This window comes from Lissotriton vulgaris, chromosome 5, assembly GCF_964263255.1.
Source record: "Lissotriton vulgaris chromosome 5, aLisVul1.2, whole genome shotgun sequence".
NCBI lineage: Eukaryota > Metazoa > Chordata > Amphibia > Caudata > Salamandridae > Lissotriton > Lissotriton vulgaris.
In genome coordinates this window covers 143,995,358-144,016,725 of record NC_141693.1, presented here as the reverse complement: position 1 = coordinate 144,016,725, position 21,368 = coordinate 143,995,358, and the positions used below count along the sequence as shown (strand labels likewise).

The 21,368-nt window shown below is 48.7% G+C and overlaps 1 protein-coding gene across 6 annotated transcripts in view; it reads right to left on the bottom strand.

Moving 5' to 3' along the window:
- Positions 1–21,368, bottom strand: part of STRBP (spermatid perinuclear RNA binding protein) — a 518,214-nt gene that overhangs the window by 54,442 nt on the left and 442,404 nt on the right. For all 6 annotated transcript variants that reach the window (XM_086921075.1, XM_086921077.1, XM_086921076.1 and 3 more), the window contains one exon: positions 9,184–9,313. In XM_086921075.1, coding sequence (XP_086777201.1) covers positions 9,184–9,313 — 130 coding nt within the window. The remainder of the gene's footprint in view (positions 1–9,183; positions 9,314–21,368) is intronic.

Sequence of the window (21,368 nt, the reverse complement as noted above, 5' to 3'; positions counted from 1 at the left end):
ATTGGTATGTCTAAAAACAGGGTCATACCAGGGATCCTAACTGCGGTAATATAAACTCAATGAATACAAAGGTGAAAAAACGCTGCAACTAATAAAGCATGCGTTAATTACATACATACGCTCAAGACTTGTCACAAGTATTTTGGTTGAAGCAAAATTGTGCCCCATGGACCGTATGGGGCAAGGTACTCCGAAACCTATGTTCGTTATTTGAGTGCCTCGCAGGGTAATACCTAGAGAAGTCTCCCCACCGGACCGCATATGCAAACCGGTGGGAAGACTTCTCTAGGTATTACTCTGCGAGGCACTCAAATCACGAACATGAAGCATTTTTTCCCCTTTGTAATCTATTTATCGAGTTTATATTACCGCCTTTAGGTTTACATAGGAGTGGCAAACAAAGGGCTGGTCCCTGTGTGGTCCTAAGGAAGATCTTGGGGAATGCTCGAAACTTGTTGACACATACCCAAAGTCACTAGCCCATTACAGTTAGGATCCCTGGCATCACCCCGTTTTTAGACATACCAGTCTAGGAGCGACAATAAAATATTCTCGCCCACTAGGAAGGTATTTTTAAATCTACTTTAACCCACTCCTCCACACGTTTGCACTACACATAGTCTTCCATTAAGTGCTCCTAAGTAATCTCGCAAGTCGCAGCACGCCTCAGCTCGTAGAGAGCTGAGATGGCCCCAATGATGAAGCAAGTCACCGTGGGGAAACCCTGGTGAGTGAGGGGATTCAAGAAAGAAATGTTTCTTTCCTGTAGGCATTTCCTATCAAGTTTGGTCAGGAAAGCCAACCCTACCCATTAGCTAGATTCTTTGCCCATTAACTTGGGTTGTATTTTCTGGTTATGTATGGAGGGTGGGTCTAGCTCTTTAACCATCTATCTTCCTCTCTGCTTTGTCTCTGCCTTCTAATTATACAGAGGGACTCCCACTTCAACGATGGAGAATGATTCAAGCATGCGAATCTATGAAAGATACAATTCTAGAGAAATTACAATTTCAAGTTTAGATTCTTCTAAACCAAACTGCTTTACATAGCAACCCTGGGAAGAAAATATAGCCCTTTCCTTCAAACAATGTCAAATCCCTTGTCAGGATCTCCTTTAATGATCTATCACCAAACAATCACCATGGTCTTGGCTCCAACATTCTGATTTTATTCATGAGTAGAAAGGGCGGGGAAAGAGTGCTGGTGAGAGGTTAAGAGAGGTGTGCTTCTTATTTGTATAGAGGACACGTTTTGTAGCAGGACTGCCTCGTTAATATGCCACCATGCTCAGGCATATGTCTATATAAACAACAGTTACTTACCTGTAATCTGTGGTTCTCCAGTATGGGTATCTTTCATAGATTCACATGCCTGAATCATTCCCCGTCGTCGGAGAGGGAGTCCCACGGTACATAAAAATAGCAATAACTATGCATATAGAAACCATATCATAGGTAATCTAGAACCAGGAAGTAAAGTAGCTGGAAGTCAAAAGGAAAAAATCCTCCACTTTCATGACTCGTCCGAGTCATTATATATAGTCCAAACTACATCCAATCAGGCGACAGCACCCTCCAGAATGTTCTCCTCAGAGGCTCGGGCTCTCAGATTTTCTAGCACAAGTGTGATCCAGAGTGAAAAAAGAGCCTAGAAGAACCCCTGAGGGGAGGTGGGTGGGTTGCATGTGAAACTATGAAAGATACCAATACTGGAGAACCATAGATTACAGGTACGTAACTTTTGTTCTTCTCCAGTATTGGGGTATCTTTCATAGATTCACATGCCTGAATCAGAGTAGAGAGCAGTAAATCCATAATAATACTCATGAGATTATCATCACAACATAAGAACATATGCATATCAGAGGCGATATGTAATTACAAATATATATATTTATCCATAAACAATCATAGAAGGTATGTACGTAACAAAAATACCCAAGAGGAGGAGGGAAGAACAGAGGCTCACCTTATTTAAAAAGATTACGGAGAACCGCCTGTCCCACAGACGTGTCTACATTGCGGGACACATATAAGATGGAGGGTAAAGAGTATCCTGTGTGAGACGGCATCTGAGGAAGGCCAAACCCGGCCGAAATGCAATCTATTAAAAGACTCCCAGCCCGTCCCTTCGTGTGGCTTCTGCTTCTTCCAGGGGGAGGAGTTGTTTTGGACATTTTTGCGTGTAGCCAGAGGCACGCTAACAGAGGCCCGGCTCCGATTAGTTGGCCTGGGCATCAATGGGGTGCTGCAGCAGCAGCTTGTTTGGTTTCCGAGGGATCGGCTGACCCAGGCCCGCCTTACAGTTCGAGAGAAAGCAAGGGGTGGCTGCGAGGCAGGTCGTGACTGCACTTCGGATGAGATACATTGTGGTCCCTGCCCCTGCCCGGTGGACACTCGAACCAGCAGGCCGGAGCGTTTGAGGGGACCTAAGGGAGTCTACAGACATTGCACCAATCAGGGCTCAAAACATCGAACCACATTGTGGATTGCCCCGCATACTGCTGTAATTCCACATGGACTTCAATCAAACAACACCTCGTAGCACCTACCGTAAGTGAAGGATTCGGGGACTGGTAGTTCCTATGTACTGCCAGTTGGTGCGCGATCACATGGTTGGGGTGGAGCAGGTTTCCCAGCAATGAGAACAAGGCGGGACATTTAGGACGGAGGGTAAAGAGTATCCTGTGTGAGACGGCATCTGAGGAAGGCTAAACCCGGCCGAAATGCATTATGCCAACAAACACTTCTGTGCAAGTCTATTAAAAGACTCCCAGCCCGTCCCTTCATGTGGCTTCTGCTTCTTCCAGGGGGAGGAGTGGTTTTGGATATGGATATATATAAATATATATATATATATATAATCATAGAAGGTATGTACGTAAGAAAATACCCAAGAGGAGGAGGGAAGAACAGAGACTCACCTTATTTAAAAAGATTACGGAGAACCGCCTGTCCCACAGACGTGTCTGCATTGCTGGCAGCCTCCAGACAGTAGTGCTTGGTAAAGGTGTGCCTCATGGACCACGTAGAAGCTCTACAGATTTGATGAAGCGGCATGCCAGCAAAGAGAGCAGTAGAGGAAGAGATTGCTCTAGTAGAATGCGCTCTCTGAGTTGTTTGTAATGGTCTGCCTGTATGCTGATGACAAACAAATCGCAGCGGAAATCCAACGAGCAATAGACTGTTTGGATATCGGGTGTCCTGTACGCATCTTTCCATAAGCTATAAATAGTTGATCAGATTTTCGAATTAAGGATGTCCTCTGTCAATAGAATTTTAGACACCTCTTGACATCAAGAGTATGCAAAGCCCTTTCCGCAGGTGATTGAGGATTAGGAAAGAAACTCTTTAAAATGATCGGTTCATTGAGATGGAAGTCCGAAGGCACTTTAGGCATAAAAATGGTGTTAGTGCGTAGCACTACAGAGTACCTGGTGAATTGAAGGAAAGGCGGTTGAATGTCGCTGACCCGCCTAGCTGACGTGAGAGCCAACAGCAGAGACACTTTCCTTGAAATAAACTTCAAATCTGCCTTATGAATAGGCTCAAAGGGGTGTCGTATAAGTTGTGAGATCACAACATTAAGATGCCAGGATGGAGGTTGACGGCGGATGGGAGGAAACATGCAAAACAATCCTTTGAAGAACTGCTGAATGATCGTAGAGGAGTGAAGAGAGTTGGAACCATCCTGTCAGAATCTTGAGATAGCCGCTAAGAATACTTTAAGAGTAGAATGGGAAAGGCCTGATCTTGCCAAATGTAAAAAGAAAGGCAGAATTTGTTCCGGTTTTGCATGAATTAAATGAATGTTGGTGGCTTCACACCACAGGCAAAATCGTTTACACTTGAGTCTGTATGTCTTTATTGTGGAAGACGCCCTAGCATTGGCCAAGACTTCCCTACAGTCCGAAGGAATGTCTAAGTGAGCGAATTCAAGGTGTTCAGGCGCCAGGCCGCTAAGCGCAGAGATGCAGGATCCGGGTGACAGATTTGTCCGTTCTGTATGGATAGAAGGTTCGGTATGGGTCGCAACTGAATTGGATCACACTCGGAGAGAAGGAGTAGTTCAGTGAATCAGAACTGGCGAGGCCACCTGGGAGCTATGAGTATTAGGCGGCAAGGCTCCTTCATTTTCTGGAGAACCCTGGGAACCAACGGTATCGGTGGAAAAGCGTAAGCATAGATCCGCGACCAGTTCATAAAAAATGCATTCCCGCACGATCTGTTGTGGGGAAGCCAGCTTGCAAAGAATGGGCATTTGCAGTCCGACTGGTCGTGAACAAGTCCAGATCGGATAGACCCCACTTTTGAAAAATACGATCCAAAGTTGGTTGATGGAGCTCCCACTTGTGATTGCAAATTGTGGACCTACTGAGAGAATCCGCAAGAACGTTGGAAATTCCCGGGACATGAACTGCTATCAGACTTAACCCTTGTCGGATCGCCCAATCCCAAATCTGCTGGGCTTGCTGAGACAGTAAAGCGGATTTTGTCCCTCCCCGTTTGTTTAAGTAGTGCATACTTGTTATGTTATACAAAAAACCAAAGCACACAGCAGCAGACCAAGGTTTCGCACATCAACTTCGTCTGTTTCCAAATTTCTAGTGGTGCAACCACTCTCACCATCCGCTGCCAGGGATGTCTGTCATATAAATAGTTTTACAGGAAAATTGAGAGGTGCACTCAATGAAGTCAATAGTACAAAAAGTTCATCAATTTTGTGAGTCTTCTGTTCTTTCTTTAATGGGTTCTTTATCTTCTCTTTTTCAAAATACACAAGCACAGCCAACGCGTTTCATTCCCTTTAGTGCCTTGGGAATTTAATCAGGGCATCATCCAAATCCGATGGTCCAAAATGTGGTTGTACCTTCAAAGTCGGTGCTACAAGAGTATCGTCAATAGTCTGACCTCTCAATTTTCCTGTAAAACATACTTATGTTGTCCATCCGGATCAACACTGCTGCTCCGAGAATGATGGTGGGAAAATATTTTACGGCCAGGAAGATAGCTAGCAACTCTAAGAGGTTGATATGCCAAGTTCGATGTTGAATATCCCATTTGCAGCGGACTGTGAGTCCTTGTAGGTGTGCTCCCCATCCTTCGAGGGAGGCATCTGTGGTGATGACTAAGCTTGGAGCTTTCACTAGGAATGAGCAGCCTGTCGTCACGTTCTTCTTGCGAGCCCACCAGTGTAAAGCTTCCCTTATCTGGGGATTGATGTGAATGAGGTCGTCGAAGGATCCTGAAACCTGTAACCACTGCTTGTTGAGCTCCTCTTGCAGAGGTCTCATCTTGAGACTGAAGTTGGGGATCAGGGGAATGCAAGATGAAAGCATCCCCAGACGTGACTTGAACTGCTGGATTGAAATGCACCTTCTTGATCACAGTAGCTGGGCGAGATTGCAAAGTTTCAGTTGCCTTTTGTTTGAGTTTCGGCTTCTGTCAGCAGAGTGTCTATGATGGCTCCCGAGAACGTTATCCTTTGTGACGGGACGAGGTGAGACTTGTCGAAATTGATGGAGAGGGCCAGAGATTGGAAAAGAGACAGACAACTCTGAGTATGGGCGTTTGCGATTGTGAAAGAATTCACCTTAATAAGGCAGTCTAAATAAGGAAAAATGAAAATTCCCTCCAGTCGAAGGTGGCAGGCACCGGTGCTAAGACCTTGGTAAAGACACGGGGTGCGGAACGCAGTCCGAAAGGAAGGACTTTGAACTGGAAATCCCTGCCAGGCACTCTGAACCTCAAGTACTTTCTGTGTCTGGGTAGAATTGGTACATGAAAATAAGCGTCTTGAGGTCGAGGGTGGTCATGTGATCCTCCGCCGTGAGGAGTTTAAGGATTTCTTGAAGAGTCAGCATCCGGAAGGATAACTTTTTTAGATATTTGTTGAGGAAGCAAAGATCTAGAATGGGGCGCCATTCTCCCGATTTCTTTTTTATTACAAAAAATCTGGAATAAAAACCGGTCCCTTTTTGCAACTGAGGAACTACTTCGATCGCTACTTTTCGTAACATCAAATTTATTTGGGAAAAAAGCTCTGAGAGGTGAGGTGGAGGTGGTCCTTTGGGAGGAGAATTCGGAGGAGGTTTTACAAACTCTAAACATGGCCTCTGGCCGCAATGTCCAAGACCCATTTTTCGGTTGTTATAGCCGACCAGTTTGAGTAAAAACTGGAAATTCTTCCTCAACTTTCAAAGAGGTAAGCGGTAGAGCGGGTGGCAGTTGTCACGTCTGCAGTCCACATCTGCATCTGCAGTAGGAAGACTATCTTCTGTTTCTTCTTTGTTGATTATAGCCTCCTCGACCAGAGAAGGATCCACGACCTCTAGCGTCACAAAAAGGCGGTTTTCGAAACTGAAGAGTTCTGAGAGATCTTGCTGTCTCTGTATCCTTTTTAATGGCCAGGAGGGCCTCGTCAACGTGCTGACCAAAAAGAGACTTGCCGTCAAAAGGCATATCAATTATTTTAGCCCAAACCTCCTGGCGAAATGATGTGGATTTTAACCAGCCCTGCCGCCGCAGGACTGCGGCACCTGCCAGTCGTCGAAAACCTATAGATGCAACATCCACAGCCGAATCAATAATCTCAGCCGAGATTCGTTCCCCTTCCTGAAGGATTTTGAGCGCCTCTGAGTTAGAGGGCTCAGGCAACATGTCGATGTAGGGTGAAATATCCGACCACATCTGTCTATCGTATCGTCCTAAGATAGCCAGTGAGTTAGCTGCACAGACGGTCGTTGCTGCCATGGTCGAAACCTTCTTCCCAATAGTGTCCAGACGTCTCCCATCCTGATCGGGACGAGCTGACAGCGGAGAGGATGGATTCCGCGCTCGTAGTTGAGCTGCTTGGGCGATAATGGAATCTGCTTTTGGCTAGGCCTATCAGAGATGCTGCCGAATTGTCTGGTGCCTTGTATTTCTTGAGGCGGGCTGGACCGAAGAAATAGAAGCAGGTGCTTTCATAACCTTTAGTCATTCCTGCCAAATGAAATCAATAATAGGGATAGACCGTATTTGTTTCCTCTGTTGAGCTTTAAAACCGTAAAGAAAATAATCATCCTTCTTTGTTTCCATAGGAATGAGAAACCGTTGTGTTGCCCTCTCCATGAGAAGAAGAAAACCTCCTATGTCAACAGGAGGAGAGTCGACCAGAGCAGGAGTAGAAGGAGACGGAGTTTGTATCTGGAAGTCATCCCATTCCGTAAGGCGTGACCTGTCATCCAAATCTCCTTCCTCACTATTGTCGCCTGTGGTGTGAGCGTCCTGAGAGTGAAGCGAAGGTACCGGAGAATGTGGTCTTGGCGACCTCCATGCTGATGAAGATTGAGGAACGGGTATGGGTGGTATAGAAGAAGCCGATTCAGATGGAGGGAAACTGCGATAATAATCGTCCAACATGTACTGCAGATTATTTAGAAGAGCCAAAGGCATTTGGGTAGTAGGGATTAGATCTGGAGCGGAAGGAACCGTCTCCGGGCAGTAATCATCATCTTGGTCCACATCATGATATTTAATAAAAAGCTCAGAAGGGCTCCTGGCAGTACGAAACCTATCACCCTCATCCGATTCTTCATCATCTTCTCCAGAATCCAACAACTGTTCAGGTAACACAAGAGGCACTTTAGTAGTGGAGATACAAATTGGAGAGAGGACCTCCGAGGAAGTTCCATGTCTTTGTAGCAAAGAAGGCGCTGCTGTCGGCTGAGTCGTAGACGATGTAGAAGATGCTGTGGGCGTAGACGAAGACCAAACCTGAAGAGCCATGCATGAAGACAGCTGTAGCGTCGACGAGGTAGCCATCTACGAAGTAGTTGTCGACGAGGCGGGCGTCAATGAAGTGATCGTCGAAGAGACGAACCTAGACGACGAGAGGACCGTCGACAAGGTAATCGTCGACGACACTTTTAATCTTAGTCGTCGAAGGAATGTCGACGGTAGACTTGTGGAACAAGGAGACATGAGGTTATCAGGGTAATGAGTGCCAGGACCAGAAGAATGGAAAGGAAGAGGCTGTGGCCCACTAAAGAGGGGTAGGGGAAGCAGCAGGGGAGAAGTTGTTCAGCATACAGCAGGTGGGGGAGATGTTGTTCAGCATACAGCAGGTGATGTATTTTCCATGGCCCCACTGACCTCAGTTTTGACCCGATAAGGGGTCTCAACTTAAAGCAATTCACGGATAGGACAGAGTGGCTCTGTAGGGGACTGAGGAGGCCAGCAGCCACTTCTCTAGGGTGTCAAAGACTCTGAGGTTTGTGGCTGCATTAGATGTGCGGTATTAGGAAACCACCCTGCTTGCTCATACCTCCGCTGCCAGCCGTGAGTTAAGGGTTTTTTAGCAGCCCCATGTGGTATTCGCTATGTCCTTTAAGAGGAGGAGCTAATGTCTACCAAAGCCACTTTCGCTCTGTGACATAGGAATCAATGTGCGTCTTTTCCAGACATTCTCTTCTGCATGGCTACAGGGAAACTCTAAGGTAATGCATCTTAAATTCATGCTGGGTACGCTCTCATCACTGCTGCCAGCAAGTCTGCAATTAGGACTTTCATACAGGGCAGTGAGTGAAGGTACAAAAGCCGCAACCATGCCCACATTTGGTTAGCCGATGTGAGGAAGCACAATTTTAAAGCTTTGTTTTTGAAAATCCCAACTGACATTTAGATACATTCCTTTCCCTGCTGGACCATCTCTGTTTCGTTCTAACCGACCCAAAACAACTCCTAAAGTCTCCTATAGTTTTAATCTGATAAAGGGACGATGCCTTTTCTTTAAGTCTCAGGTGAGGTTCAAATACAATTTTGTGCTCCTGAATAGGATAACCTGAAATAATCAAGGACTCCTGAAGAGGGGATGATGTTGTAATAATTGTTCTACCGGAGGTTCACGTTATAAAATGGTTGGCAGTAAATGCAAAATAATCCTAGACGGTTGAATAGAATAAATGGTTTTTGTTTCCGTACCTGCGACAATTAAAATATATAATTCCTCAGATACTAAGATACAACAATTTAACATTTTTCACAAATATAAATCAAGACATTATCAAATGGGTCTTATAGGCTGGGAGATTTTAAGCTATGCCTGCTAGACCTAGTGGTTCATCCTTTTAAACCGCAGGGGACCTCAGTGGCTTATATATGGCAGGTGTTTTGCTAAGAACCCCTACAAAAAGACACATACCTGTTATGTACCCTGGAGCTGCTGCTGCTGCGGCTGCTCCAAGAAATGCCCCTCGTGTCAATGCCGCCCTTCCTCTACCTCGGGCTGCCTGGACAGCTGCAGACACTGCTGAATTTACAACACCTTTATTCTGTTAAAAAACACAACATCCTTATGCTCACAAAGCAAGTAAACAAATGTAAAACATATGTGAAATAAGAGCAACATCAGCCGTTTTTAAATTATTATTTTACACGTGTCTAATACTTGTAAAAAATGGAAAAGTCCTCTTGCGGGTTATGTGAATAAGAAAAAGGAAATATCTGGATGTCGTAGATCTGTTCCTACTTTGGCAAAAAACACAACCCTCAACTCACAACATTCTCCATACTCCCTTAAAGACCTCAAAGTCCATTCTCTGCTGTTTAAAGAACTGTATAACAATTATCCTGAGAGTGGCCTTATGCTGTGTATGTCATTTTGCAGGCTCATGGGACATAATCAAGTATACTTGTGAAACCCGTCAAGGACACCGCTTATTTGAAGTGTTTTAAAATCACAATCGGAAAAATTTCAAAGGAAACTAGGAGTATCGCTTGAAGGCCCATTCACCGTCTAGTTCCACAAGCCTCTGGTTATCTGGAAACCCTTTAAATCACGCTCAACCACACTTCAGACCTCTGCATCCCCACTTGCTTCACAGAAACAAACAGATTTTAAAACCAAGCAAAGAGAAAACCAACAGGTAGGGCCTGAATGTGCTAATACATTCAAGCGTAGGCACATACACAACTAAGCACATATTATTTAAGCAATACCCAACACTTTGTGACTCTTTGTCTTTTCCTTGTTATTTATTCCCCACGCTTGTGGCTTCTGCAAACCAAAAGTGAACAAGCATAGAAAATCAAAAAAGCAGCAATGCAAGCTTAGGGAATAAAAGCACAAGTTACTACTTGTGTAACGATATATCTGTAAGAGACATTAGTTAGTGATAGATTCCTTACCGTAGAATATCCCCAGGCGTCAGACTGGATCCGGAAAGTTTTGCGTAGCAGTACCCTTGCGCGTCGGTAGGCGTAGTCTGCGGCTACGCGTCCGTCGTCGGCGCCGCGATGACGTCGTCGGAGTACTTAGACGCCGCCTCCGCGTGCTGACGTCAGTTCTTAGCCACAGCTTTTCCGCGCCAGAAGCGCAGAGCCATGACAAAAACCGACACTGGTGCCAAGAAACTAGGGCCCTTAAAGGGGATGACCTTAACCCTAGATATCGGTTCGCAGAACGAGGAGGATGGGTGGGTCGGTAAGGAATCTATCACTAACTAATGTCTCTTACAGATATATCGTTACACAAGTAGTAGCTTGTGCATCTGAAAGAGACACGTTAGTGATAGATTCCTTACCTTAGAATAGATACCCCAGCAATACCATCCCCGTGGTGGTGGGTCTGCGAACCAATATTCACACCAGAAAGTCCTGGAGAACGGAACGGCCGAAGTAGCCATCCCTCCGGACTTGACTGTCCAAGCAGTAGTGCCTCGCAAACGTGTGCAACGAGGCCCACGTAGCTGCCTGGCAAATGTCCTGCAAGGGCACACCTCGGCCCAAGGCAGCTGTGGCCGTGGCTCGAGTGGAATGAGCCCGCAGCCCAACAGGTGGTTCCTTCTTAGCCAAGGAGTAACACGCCTGGATGCACATGATAATCCATCGAGAAATGGTCCTCTTGTGCACCGCTTTCCCTTTCTTAGCGCCCGCGTACCCAACAAAGAGTTGATCATCTACCCGGAACTGGCGTGTGCGATCCAGATAGAACGAGAGCGCACGTTTTGGGTCCAGACGGTGGAGCCTCTCCTCCTCTCTCGAGGGGTGCGGAGGCGGAAAGAAGGTGGGCAATGTGATGGACTGCCCAATGTGGAAGGCCGTGACCACCTTAGGCAAGAAGGAGGGCCTAGTCCTCAAAACAACCTTGTCCGGATGGACTGAAAGGAAAGGAGGCTTACAAGGGAGAGCCTGGAGCTCACTCACTCTCCTGGCAGAGGTGATGGCTACCAGGAAGGCAGTCTTTAAAGAAAGAAGGCGAAGTGGACAGTTGTGAAGAGGCTCAAAGGGAGCGCACATCAGAAATGTCAGAACCAGGTTCAAGTCCCACTGAGGCATCACGAAGGGAACAGGAGGAAAAGTATGAGTGATGCCCTTCAGGAATCGATTTACGATAGGGGACTTGAACAAAGAGGGTTGGTCAGGCAGCCTCAGAAAGGCTGAGAGAGCCGAAAGATAGCCCTTGATAGTGCCCAGAGCAGAGCCCTGCTGGGCAAGAGAAAGAAGGAAGAGAAGAATCTCAGAGAGAGGGGCATTGAGAGGATCCACAGCCTTTGCTGTGCACCATGCCACAAATCTGTTCCACCTGCAGGCGTATACCGTCTTTGTGGAGGGACGCCTGGCTGCCAGAATGATGTTGCAAACTTCAGGAGGCAAGTCAAATGGCCTCAACTGTCGCCGCTCAATCTCCATGCATGGAGGTGGAGACTGGACAGGTTCGGGTGGAGGACCGTCCCCTGCTGCTGCGACAGAAGGTCCTCCTGAAGAGGCAGACGAACCGGGGGATCGACTGACATACTGAGTAGCTCGGGATACCAGTACCTTCGTGCCCTGTCCGGAGCCACAAGGATGACTTGTGCCCGGTCGCGCTTGATCTTCTTCAGCACTCTGGGCAGAAGAGGTATAGGCAGAAAGGCGTACAACAGACCGCAGCTCCACTCACGACGAAAAGCGTCTCCGAGCGAGTGCCGCCTTGGAAATTCCAACGCGCAGAACCGATGACATTGCGCGTTCTCTTCGGTGGCGAATAGATCTAACCAAGGCTCTCCCCATCGCAGAAAGAGGCCTTGCGCCACGTCCGAGTTCAGACGCCATTCATGATCCATCGAGCACCGACGGCTGAGTTCGTCCGCCCTGGCGTTCAGAGAACCTGCCAGGTGTTGAACGACCAGAGTCACGCCCTGATGTTCCAGCCATTGCCAGAGGCGCAGAGCCTCCTGGCATAGGGTCCACGACCCCACTCCGCCCTGTTTGTTGCAGTACCACATGGCGGTGGTGTTGTCCGTGAACACCTGCACTGCACTCCCTCGGACAGACGGGAGGAATGCTTTCAGTGCCAGACGAATCGCCCGCAGCTCCTACAGATTGATATGGAGCCGGGACTCCGCCGGAGACCAGAGTCCTCTGATCTCCGCCTCTCCCAAGTGGCCTCCCCAGCCCTGGAGGGACACGTCCGTCACAACTACGTGCTCCGGTTGGGGAAGGGAGAGGGATCTGCCGTTGACCCAATCGCGGTCCGTGAGCCACCACTGCAGCTGTCTCGCAGTGCCCTCCGAGATCAGGACATGGTCGGAAAGGTTGCCCCGGTGCTGGGCCCACTGAAACTTCAGGTCCCACTGCAGAGCCCGCATCCGCCACCGTGCGTGATGCACCAGAAGGATGCAGGAGGCCATCAGCCCCAGAAGCCGCAGCGAAACCCGGGATAACGGCCTGAAGATCGGAATCAGGGCCTGTATATCCCGGACTCGCTGTTCGGGCGGGTAAACCCGAAACTGCGCCGAGTCGAGAACCGCTCCGATGAAAAGGAGCTTCTGAGAGGGGCACAGGTGTGACTTCGGCACATTGATGGAAAATCCCAGCCTGTGCAGGAGATCCGCCGTAGTCTGGAGGTGGTTGACGACTGCCTGGGGCGAGCCCGCCTTCAACAACCAGTCGTCTAGGTAGGGGAAGACTGAAACCCCTAACCTGCGCAGGTGAGCTGCGACCACCGCCATCACCTTCGTGAACACCCGTGGGGCGCTGGTAAGGCCGAAGGGGAGCACGGTAAACTGAAAGTGCTCGAGGCCTACCGTGAACCGCAGGTAACGCCGGTGGGCCGGCAGGACGGGGATGTGGAAATAAGCATCCTGCAAGTCCAACGCTACCATCCAGTCTCCTGGGTCTAGGGCAGCCAAGACCTGAGCCAGTGTCAGCATTTTGAACTTCTCCTTCCGGAGGAAGCCGTTGACGTTCCTCAGGTCCAAGATAGGGCGTAGGCCCCCTTTGCCCTTCTTGGGTACCAGAAAGTAGTGGGAGTAGGAACCACGTCCTACTTCTGGCCCAGGAACGCGCTCGATGGCCCCCTTGGCCAAGAGGGCCGAAACTTCCTCCTGCAGGAGCCGCAAGTGATCCCCCAATACGCGGTGGTGTTGCGGTGGCATGGCTTGAGGGGTCGTCTCGAAGGGGAGGGAGTAGCCCCGTCGGACGATCTGCAGCACCCACCTGTCCGAAGTGACTGCGCGCCAGTGAGAGTGGTGATGGCGAACCCTGCCTCCCACTGGCGTCACATGGGCCGAAAAGCACGGACTAGGAGGGTTTAGAGGCGGATGCTGCGGGGGCAGGTGTGGACTGGTTCCGCCTGTTTCCCCGACCACCTCCACGGCGGTTTCCACGGCCGCCGCCGCGCTGGACGACAGTTTGCGGCGATTGGCTGGCGGCACGTGTGGGGGCGCCCCTTCCCTGGCCACGAAAGGGGCGAAAGGCACTCATTTGCTGGCGCGGGGCCGAGAGGCCCAAGGACTTGGCCGTAGCCCTGGAGTCCTTAAAGCGCTCAAGCGCGTGATCTGCCTTGTCGCCAAAGAGGCGACGGCCATCGAACGGCATGTCCATGAGTGTATTTTGGACGTCTGCCGAGAAGTTGGCGGATCTCAGCCAGGCGTGGCGTCGTATTGCCACCGTCGTAGCCATCGCTCTGCCCAGCGAGTCAGTAGTATCCAATCCGCACCTGATATTATACTTCGCTGCGTCCCGGCCCTCCAGCAGGGCTTGGGCGAGTTTGGCCTGTACCTCCAACGGACACTCCGGCAGCACTTCCGCCACCGTTTCCCACAGAGAGTGGGTTTAACGGCCCAAGAGGCATGCGGTGTTGGAAGACCGCAGTCCCAAACTAAGGGACGAGAACACCTTTTTGCCATAGGCCTCGTACCTCTTGGATTCCCGATCGGGAGGAGCCGTCTGGAAGGCGGTCTGGGAGTTAGAGGCCTGGATAACCAGACTCTCGGGGGTGGGGTGGGTGGACAGGAAACATGGGTCGCCCGGGGCCGGGCGGTGGCGTCTGGCCACGTTCCGATCCACAGGCGAACCTGTAGCGGGCCTGGACCAAGTGCCCATAAGAACGTCTGTCAAGGCCTCATTAAACGGCAGCAGAGGCTCAATGGAGCATGACTGCGGCTTAAGGACCTCAGTGAGGAGGTTAGTCTTCACGGCCGCGACGGGGAGCTCAAGGCCCAAGGCCTTAGCAGCCCTCATCAGTACCACACTATAAGTAGCGCCCTCCTCCGAAGCCACGGTAGGAGGAGAGACGAATCCAGTGTCTGGAGAGGTGTCCAGGCCACTGGCCTCCCCAAGGTCTCCTGTCCAGTCCATGGAAGACTGACATTCCCTTGTCAGAGGGTCCTCAGACCCCTCCCAATCCTCCTCGTCCCCCATCTCCTGGGATTCAGGGTCATAAGCAAATGAGGTGGGTTCATAGAATTGAAATTCTCCGCACGGCGTCGAGAGCGGCGTCGGTAGACGTCGTCCCGACGTCGGAACCCAGTGAGAGGAGGCATCGGGGCCGGCGCCGCCCGAAGACGACGCCAGAGGGGACACCATACGGACCGACCCCGGGGGGGTCGTAAGGTCCACTGTGGACGGTCCATCGCCCGACGAGGGTCCAGCGGCATCCTGCGGCGCCGGGCCCGAAGGCACCGACGACGCCGGGGCCGCTGCATCCTGCGGCGCCGGGCCCGAAGGTGCCGGCGGCGTCGAGGCCGAAGCACCCGACGGCGTCGACTGGCGGATTTTGAGTCGCCTGCGGGACAGCTCCCGCCCGGCCTTCCTCGAAAGGGCCCGACAGTCGGGGCAGGCCTCGTCGTCATGGTCGACGCCCAAACACAGCAAGCACTGGCGGTGGGGATCCGTAACCGACATGGTACGGTCGCACTCCGCGCAATTCTTGAATCCGGGCATCCCTAACGGCACCGTCGGAGTCGTAAAGACTTCGAAAAGGATCAAAAGATCTCAAAAAACGTAGTCAAAAGTTGACTAGAGTACTGCTCTTTCCAGATCTGCGCTGGCTGACGCGGAAAAAAGAAGAACTGACGTCAGCACGCGGAGGCGGCGTCTAAGTACTCCGACGACGTCATCACGGCGCCCACAACGCCGACGACGGACGCAGAGCCGCAGACGACGCCTACCGACGCGCAAGGGTACTGCTACGCAAAACTTTCCGGATCCAGTCTGACGCCTGGGGATATTCTAAGGTAAGGAATCTATCACTAACGTGTCTCTTTCAGATACATGATACAGGCATAGGGCACAAATGATTGTGTGCATGTGTGCATGCCTCTGGGTGCATCTTAGTAAATCAGTGAAAGACCGACTAGTTTTGCCAAATGTTTGTTAATTTATTTAAATTCTTTAGATTTTACCACTTTTGTCTCTGGATTAGCATAGGCATAGTACATTAAATTCAGGGTTTGAAAGGAATTACGTGATTTGTCCAGTCAAATCAAAGAGGTTTGATGTGAACTTTATGGTAGTCATCTCCAGGGCAGAGCCATCACTGCTGGCAGGCAAGGTGCAAATGTGGTAGTAGGCTGTTGCCTGAAAATACTGATTTGAGGAATGATGTCTGGCTGTATTTGTTTTTTCCTACCCGCAGAGGTTGAAATCTCCGAGGAACATCTAGCCAAGGGGAGGAGAGTTGATCAGTGATATAATAATGGAAACTGTCATTAAAACTGCTGCCAAGTGGATGGCATAAGATGTTCAACTACAGTGGTAAAGGAGTTATTTGAATAGTCTCCACAGTGAGGCACTCGAAGGTGGAGGAGTTCAGCGAGTTAGCATTTAAGGGCAATCAGGCTTTACTGTTGTATTGAGGTAGGAATCATTGTATAATAGGTGTAAGAAATACGTTTGTAGGATGAAGTATAAGGGCAGACATGGACGCTTCATTAGAGAGTGCAAACTACACTTCCTGAGGGGGGGAGCATTGATGTGATTTGTTTAAGAGGTGGAGACTTTGGAAGTAGGTGTGCCAAGTGACGTTTAATGACGGCAGAACTTAATCTGCAAAATTATAAATGCTGGGGCACAAAGTTTTGCTCAGAAATCCATAGCTGACGCTATCAAAGTTCGGGGTGTTGACGTGATTCCACCTAATGCTTCTTTAAACCTCTACTAGACACACCCTGCCGCTTTATCTCATTCTTGGCGGTTCTTTTTCTTCCCTGCTTTCTCCTTTTTTCCACTTTGTTTCGGTCTTTCTCTTCCTCTTCTCCCCCTTCATGTTTTTCTCTTGCTCTGAATTAAAGACTTTTGAAGTAAAATAAGTGCAGTCCTCAAAAATGAGTGCAGATGGACCCCACCTGAACCCACCGACTCAAAGTAGGCACTGAATGAGGGGGAAGGGGTTAGTAAAATAAACTGACATTAGAGTGTTTTTATCATCACACGAAGGTGATTAAGCTTTGGTTTGAGGTCATGCAGTTCATTTTGGGGCGTAGATAAGAGTTGTGCTCTGGCTAGTATTAAGTGAGTGCAATGATGTGCGAGTCGAATAACTGCAACTCTTTTGTGAATAAGGCTCACTGGTAGTAAGGTCCTTCTGTGGAGCGAGTTTGTCAGCAGTTTTGGCGTGCCCTGACTACACTCAGAAATACATTTATTTAAACTTGACCTAAGAGGGTATCAGAGCGATTTACATTTAGGATCGTTGTGTTAAAAGTTACATCAGTTACAAGATACAGTACACAAAAACAATGTTGCAAGAATTCGTAGGAGGGAGGGGAGGAAGGAGTAAAAGCAGGGAGACGAGGAGGAACTGTGCCCAATGTCCGTCTGGGTAAGTGACGGTCAAGGGGTAAACCAGGGCCAATCTCCTCAATAGCGGTCTAGCAGCTCCACCGGGCATCAGCCATGTTGCTCAGGTCTCAGCCTACAGGAAAATCAGTTTTGAGTTTATTTGATTTGAGAAGTTTATTTAGCGCTGGCTAGACACTGAGGTATCGGAGCGCTTAACCAGGGGATTGCTGCATTACAAGGTACATCTGAAAAGTTTTATATAGCTCTGGCTAGACCCGGAGGTATCAGAGCGCTTTACCAGTGGAACATTGCGTTACAAGTAATATCAGTTACATTAGCGTAGTAAGATAAAGTAAACAAACAATGAGGTTGAGAGAATTCATAGGAAAGGAGGGGAGGAAGGAGCCATAGCAGGGAGACAAGGAAGAATTGTGCCCAATGTCCGACTGGGTAGGTGACAGTCGAAGGGGGAAACCAGGGCCAATCTCCTCATTATGTGTCTAGAAGCTCCACCGAGCATCAGCCATGTTGCTCAGGTCTCAGCGTTCAGGAAAAAACTTTTGAATAGATAAATAGGCTACAGTAGCATAGTCAAGTAGTGGAAGAGCATGTCCCCACTAGAGGATAGAGGTAAAAGAAGGGGGGAGGGGAGTAAAAACAAACCAGCAAAAAAGCTGGGGTTGCCATTTAGGCCAGATGGGGGATATGTTCGCGGTCTGGTTGAAGTCCGTTTTTTTCTCAGAGGAGTAGCACTACGTGGTAGGAAACACTGTGGCAGCCATCTTGGGGTCAGGCAAGGGATTCAGACCTTGTAGTTAGAAACAGCCGATACCCAATTTAGACTTTCACTTGAGGGGGGTTGCTTGTTGTGCAATGTATGCTGGGCAGGTCTTATATTTACATCCTACTTAAGTGTCCTGCCCCACATGGGGTGCAGCTTGCTTCTGCTCTCACAGTTTGCGCTTTTCCCACCATGTTTTTCTTTTTTCGGGGCAACGAAATCTGGCTTAGGGGCTGCACAAACTCTATAGTCTCCCAGCGCAGTTGGTCGAAGTTTGCCACAAGTTTTTTTTAATTGTTTTTTTTTTTATAAGTTTTCCTTTTTTAACCAAGGGAGTCTGCTTGATGAGGACTCAATCCAGGGGCAGTAGAGGATATTGGGATGGCTTTGTTTGGTCTTTGACACTTATATAGATAGTTTTTACCCCTTAAGGGATGTTTGTATTCCCTGAAACGTACACTAAAAGGTCTAGTGTTTTGCTTCATGAGTGCTTTAGTAAGAAAAGGAACAGGCCATATTTTTATGGCGCCTCACCGGAGACTCTGAAATGTGTCACTTTTTGAGGTTCCCAGATGGGCCGCCATGGCTTGGTGCATGTGGTATTTGAGGGTCAAAGGGAATAAGATCTATGTAGTGTAAGTTACATGCATCATTGTGTCTAATCTGGGGAGCAAAATACACCTCCACTGTAGCATGTGAATGTTTGCGTCAATAAACATCCATAGCCATGAGAACTCTTAGCTATGCAGGCAGTCAAGACAAGAAAACAAGTTACTTACCTGTAACTTTGGTTCCCCAGTATTGGTAACTTTCATAGATTCCCATGCTTTTGTATCATTCCCCGTCGTCGGAATGGGAGTCTCGGTAACCAAAAAATAACATAGCAGTAGGTACAAAAGAGAAAGGAAAGGCCTAGGCCTCATACCCTTTTGTAGCATATCCGCCTCTTTTTGTAAAAGAGACCAAACTAATCATCAGCCAATCAGAAGAGCCTCACCCCTTAGAACCCTCCTGAAGGAACCTCAGAGCCTCAGATTTTCGCAGCCGTTGTGTAACAGTAACCATCTCTGCTGGAGGCTGAGCTTTCCTTGGGGAGGAGGGTGGGCGTATGGGAATCTATGAAAGTTACCAATACTGGGGAACCAAAGTTACAGGTAAGTAACTTGTTTTCTTGCCCCAGTATTGGAACTTTCATAGATTCCCATGCTTTTGAATCAGAGTAGCAAGCAGTAAGTCCTAAAGCACATTTTGTGGCATAAAACAACACAAATACTCCAGTATGCATATTTTCATAGGAAAATATTGATTGATTGATGCTTTATTTCGATATGCACATATCATAAAAGCAGTACAAAAAGATAAAAACAGCATGTCGAAATAAATAAGACTGTACAAGTGGGATGATAATTAAAACACGGTGTGTCAGCATAAATTAGATAAAAAAGAATTAAATTGTTATGGACAGTCTTCTAAGTCTTAACAACCAAGCCCATTTTAAAAATTTTGCTACAGCACAAACAATAGGAGGGGCTGTATTAGTTAAAAGAATCCGTAGGGCAACAGAGTGCTGACGAGTCCCCAGTTCTCTGCAAATGGGGGCAAGCCAACGCGATCTGGGGCGACCATAGTCCTGGCATTCGAAAAGGAAGTGTGGCACCGTCTCTGGTTTGTCCGGACAAGAGGCACAAAAGCGTGATGTGGGCTGGGCTTTATTCCACCTTGAACAGAGATCCGCCAAAGGCAAGGTTCCTAGCCGAAATTTAATGTACAAGGACCTATCCATAGCCACTGTTATAATATCCATATATGGCTCATACAAGACAACGTCTTTGAACAACAGGAAAACTGCGGTGGTTTTGCAATGCTGCTGGCTACTAGAACGCTTCACGTCAACCCACTCCCAGTAAAGTTTTTTTAGAATCTTCTTAGGTGGAGCGGAGTGACTATGCCAGCAAGAAGCCAAACCCAGTTCCCCTAAAAGATGTTTTATGTCCTTCAGCCATTTGATGCTGCTCCAACCGTCAGCATGCATCACTTCTGCTAGACCATTGGCATACGATTGTAGCTCCGGGACCCTCCACAAACGTGCCCAGAGCAGAAGGGGGCGAAGCCGAGCCTGGTCCCTTATGGCTTTACAGCCAGTGTCCAAGAGCATTGGGATGGTCGGGCTGCTTGATGGGATAGCAAGAAGATCCTTGATAAATTTATTTTCGGCCTTACTCAATGAATCGACTTTGCCCAAACCCCACAGTTCCGATCCATAGAGAGAAGCAGGGACTGCACGAGCTTTATAGATCTCCAGTGTGGGTGCAACACAATGTTTGGAGGAGTTATTGTATTCCTTAAGAAGGGCGCCCCCCACCCTTTTGTGGGCCAGAGTCATTTTATCAATGTGGGCAGTCCAGCTCATTGCATCATTCAGGCGGATCCCCAGATAATCAAATTCCGCCACTCTTTCTAAGGGTATGGAGTTCAGGATTGGAGGGCGACCAAGTTTGCGGGGTGGGTGCATGACTAGGTACTTAGTCTTGTCTATGTTAATGACAAGGCCTTTAGTGGTACAGAAATCCTGGAAGCGGTTCAGCAAAAACTGTAGACCTTGGGGGGTTTTGGAGATGAGAAGGGTGTCATCGGCGAACAACAGAGTTGGAATTTTTACTCCACCCAGGCTGGGGGCATCTGATGGTTCGCCCAATAGATGATCTACCACCCCGTTAATATAGAGGGAGAATAAGGTGGGGGCCAAAACACAGCCCTGTCTTACTCCCCTCTCGACCCTGATCTTATCGGTCTTTTCCCCATTCAACCCCCATCTAACCTGGGCATAGGTGTTGGTGTGCAGGTTAATGAGGAGGTTCAATAGGTATGGGGGCATCCCTAAACCATGAAGCACCCTCCAAAGTTCCTCCCTTGGTACTAGGTCAAAGGCAGTCTTAAGGTCAATAAAGGCCAGATAAAGACTGCCTTTGCCCAGCACCACCACCTTCCAGTGTAACAACAAAAGCCTAAAGGCCTGTTCAATAGTTCCTGTACCCGAACGGAACCCAGCCTGCATGTCGGACAGAATGTGATTGTCGTCCACCCATTGAGTAATTCTCCCCAAGATGGTTTTCCCGGCCAATTTCTGGCTGGAGTCTATTAGGCTTATAGGCCTATAGTTCCCGGGTAAATCCCGACTGCCCTTTTTAAAAATGGGGACCACCTCTGCACCTCTCCAGGAGTCAGGCACAAGCCCTCCCCCCATGATTGCATTGAGGAGTGCAGAGATTAGAGCCCCCCATTCTTCCGGGTAAGCACGGAGGATGTCCCCTGGTAGGCCATCCGGGCCAGCTGCTTTCAAGGGGACCAAGGTTTTGATCTGCTTTGTTACATCAAGGGGGGAAAACAGATCCAGGTCACGGTCTAGAGTAAAGGCTGGGATGTTAAAGGGATCATTAAGGGGGCCTTCAACAGCAGAGTACAGATTTTGGAAATGGGAAAACCAGGTCTGGGCATTAATCGCACAAGTCCTCCGGGAATCGGCGGGACGATTCCTTTTACCCACCATGTCCCAAAAACCT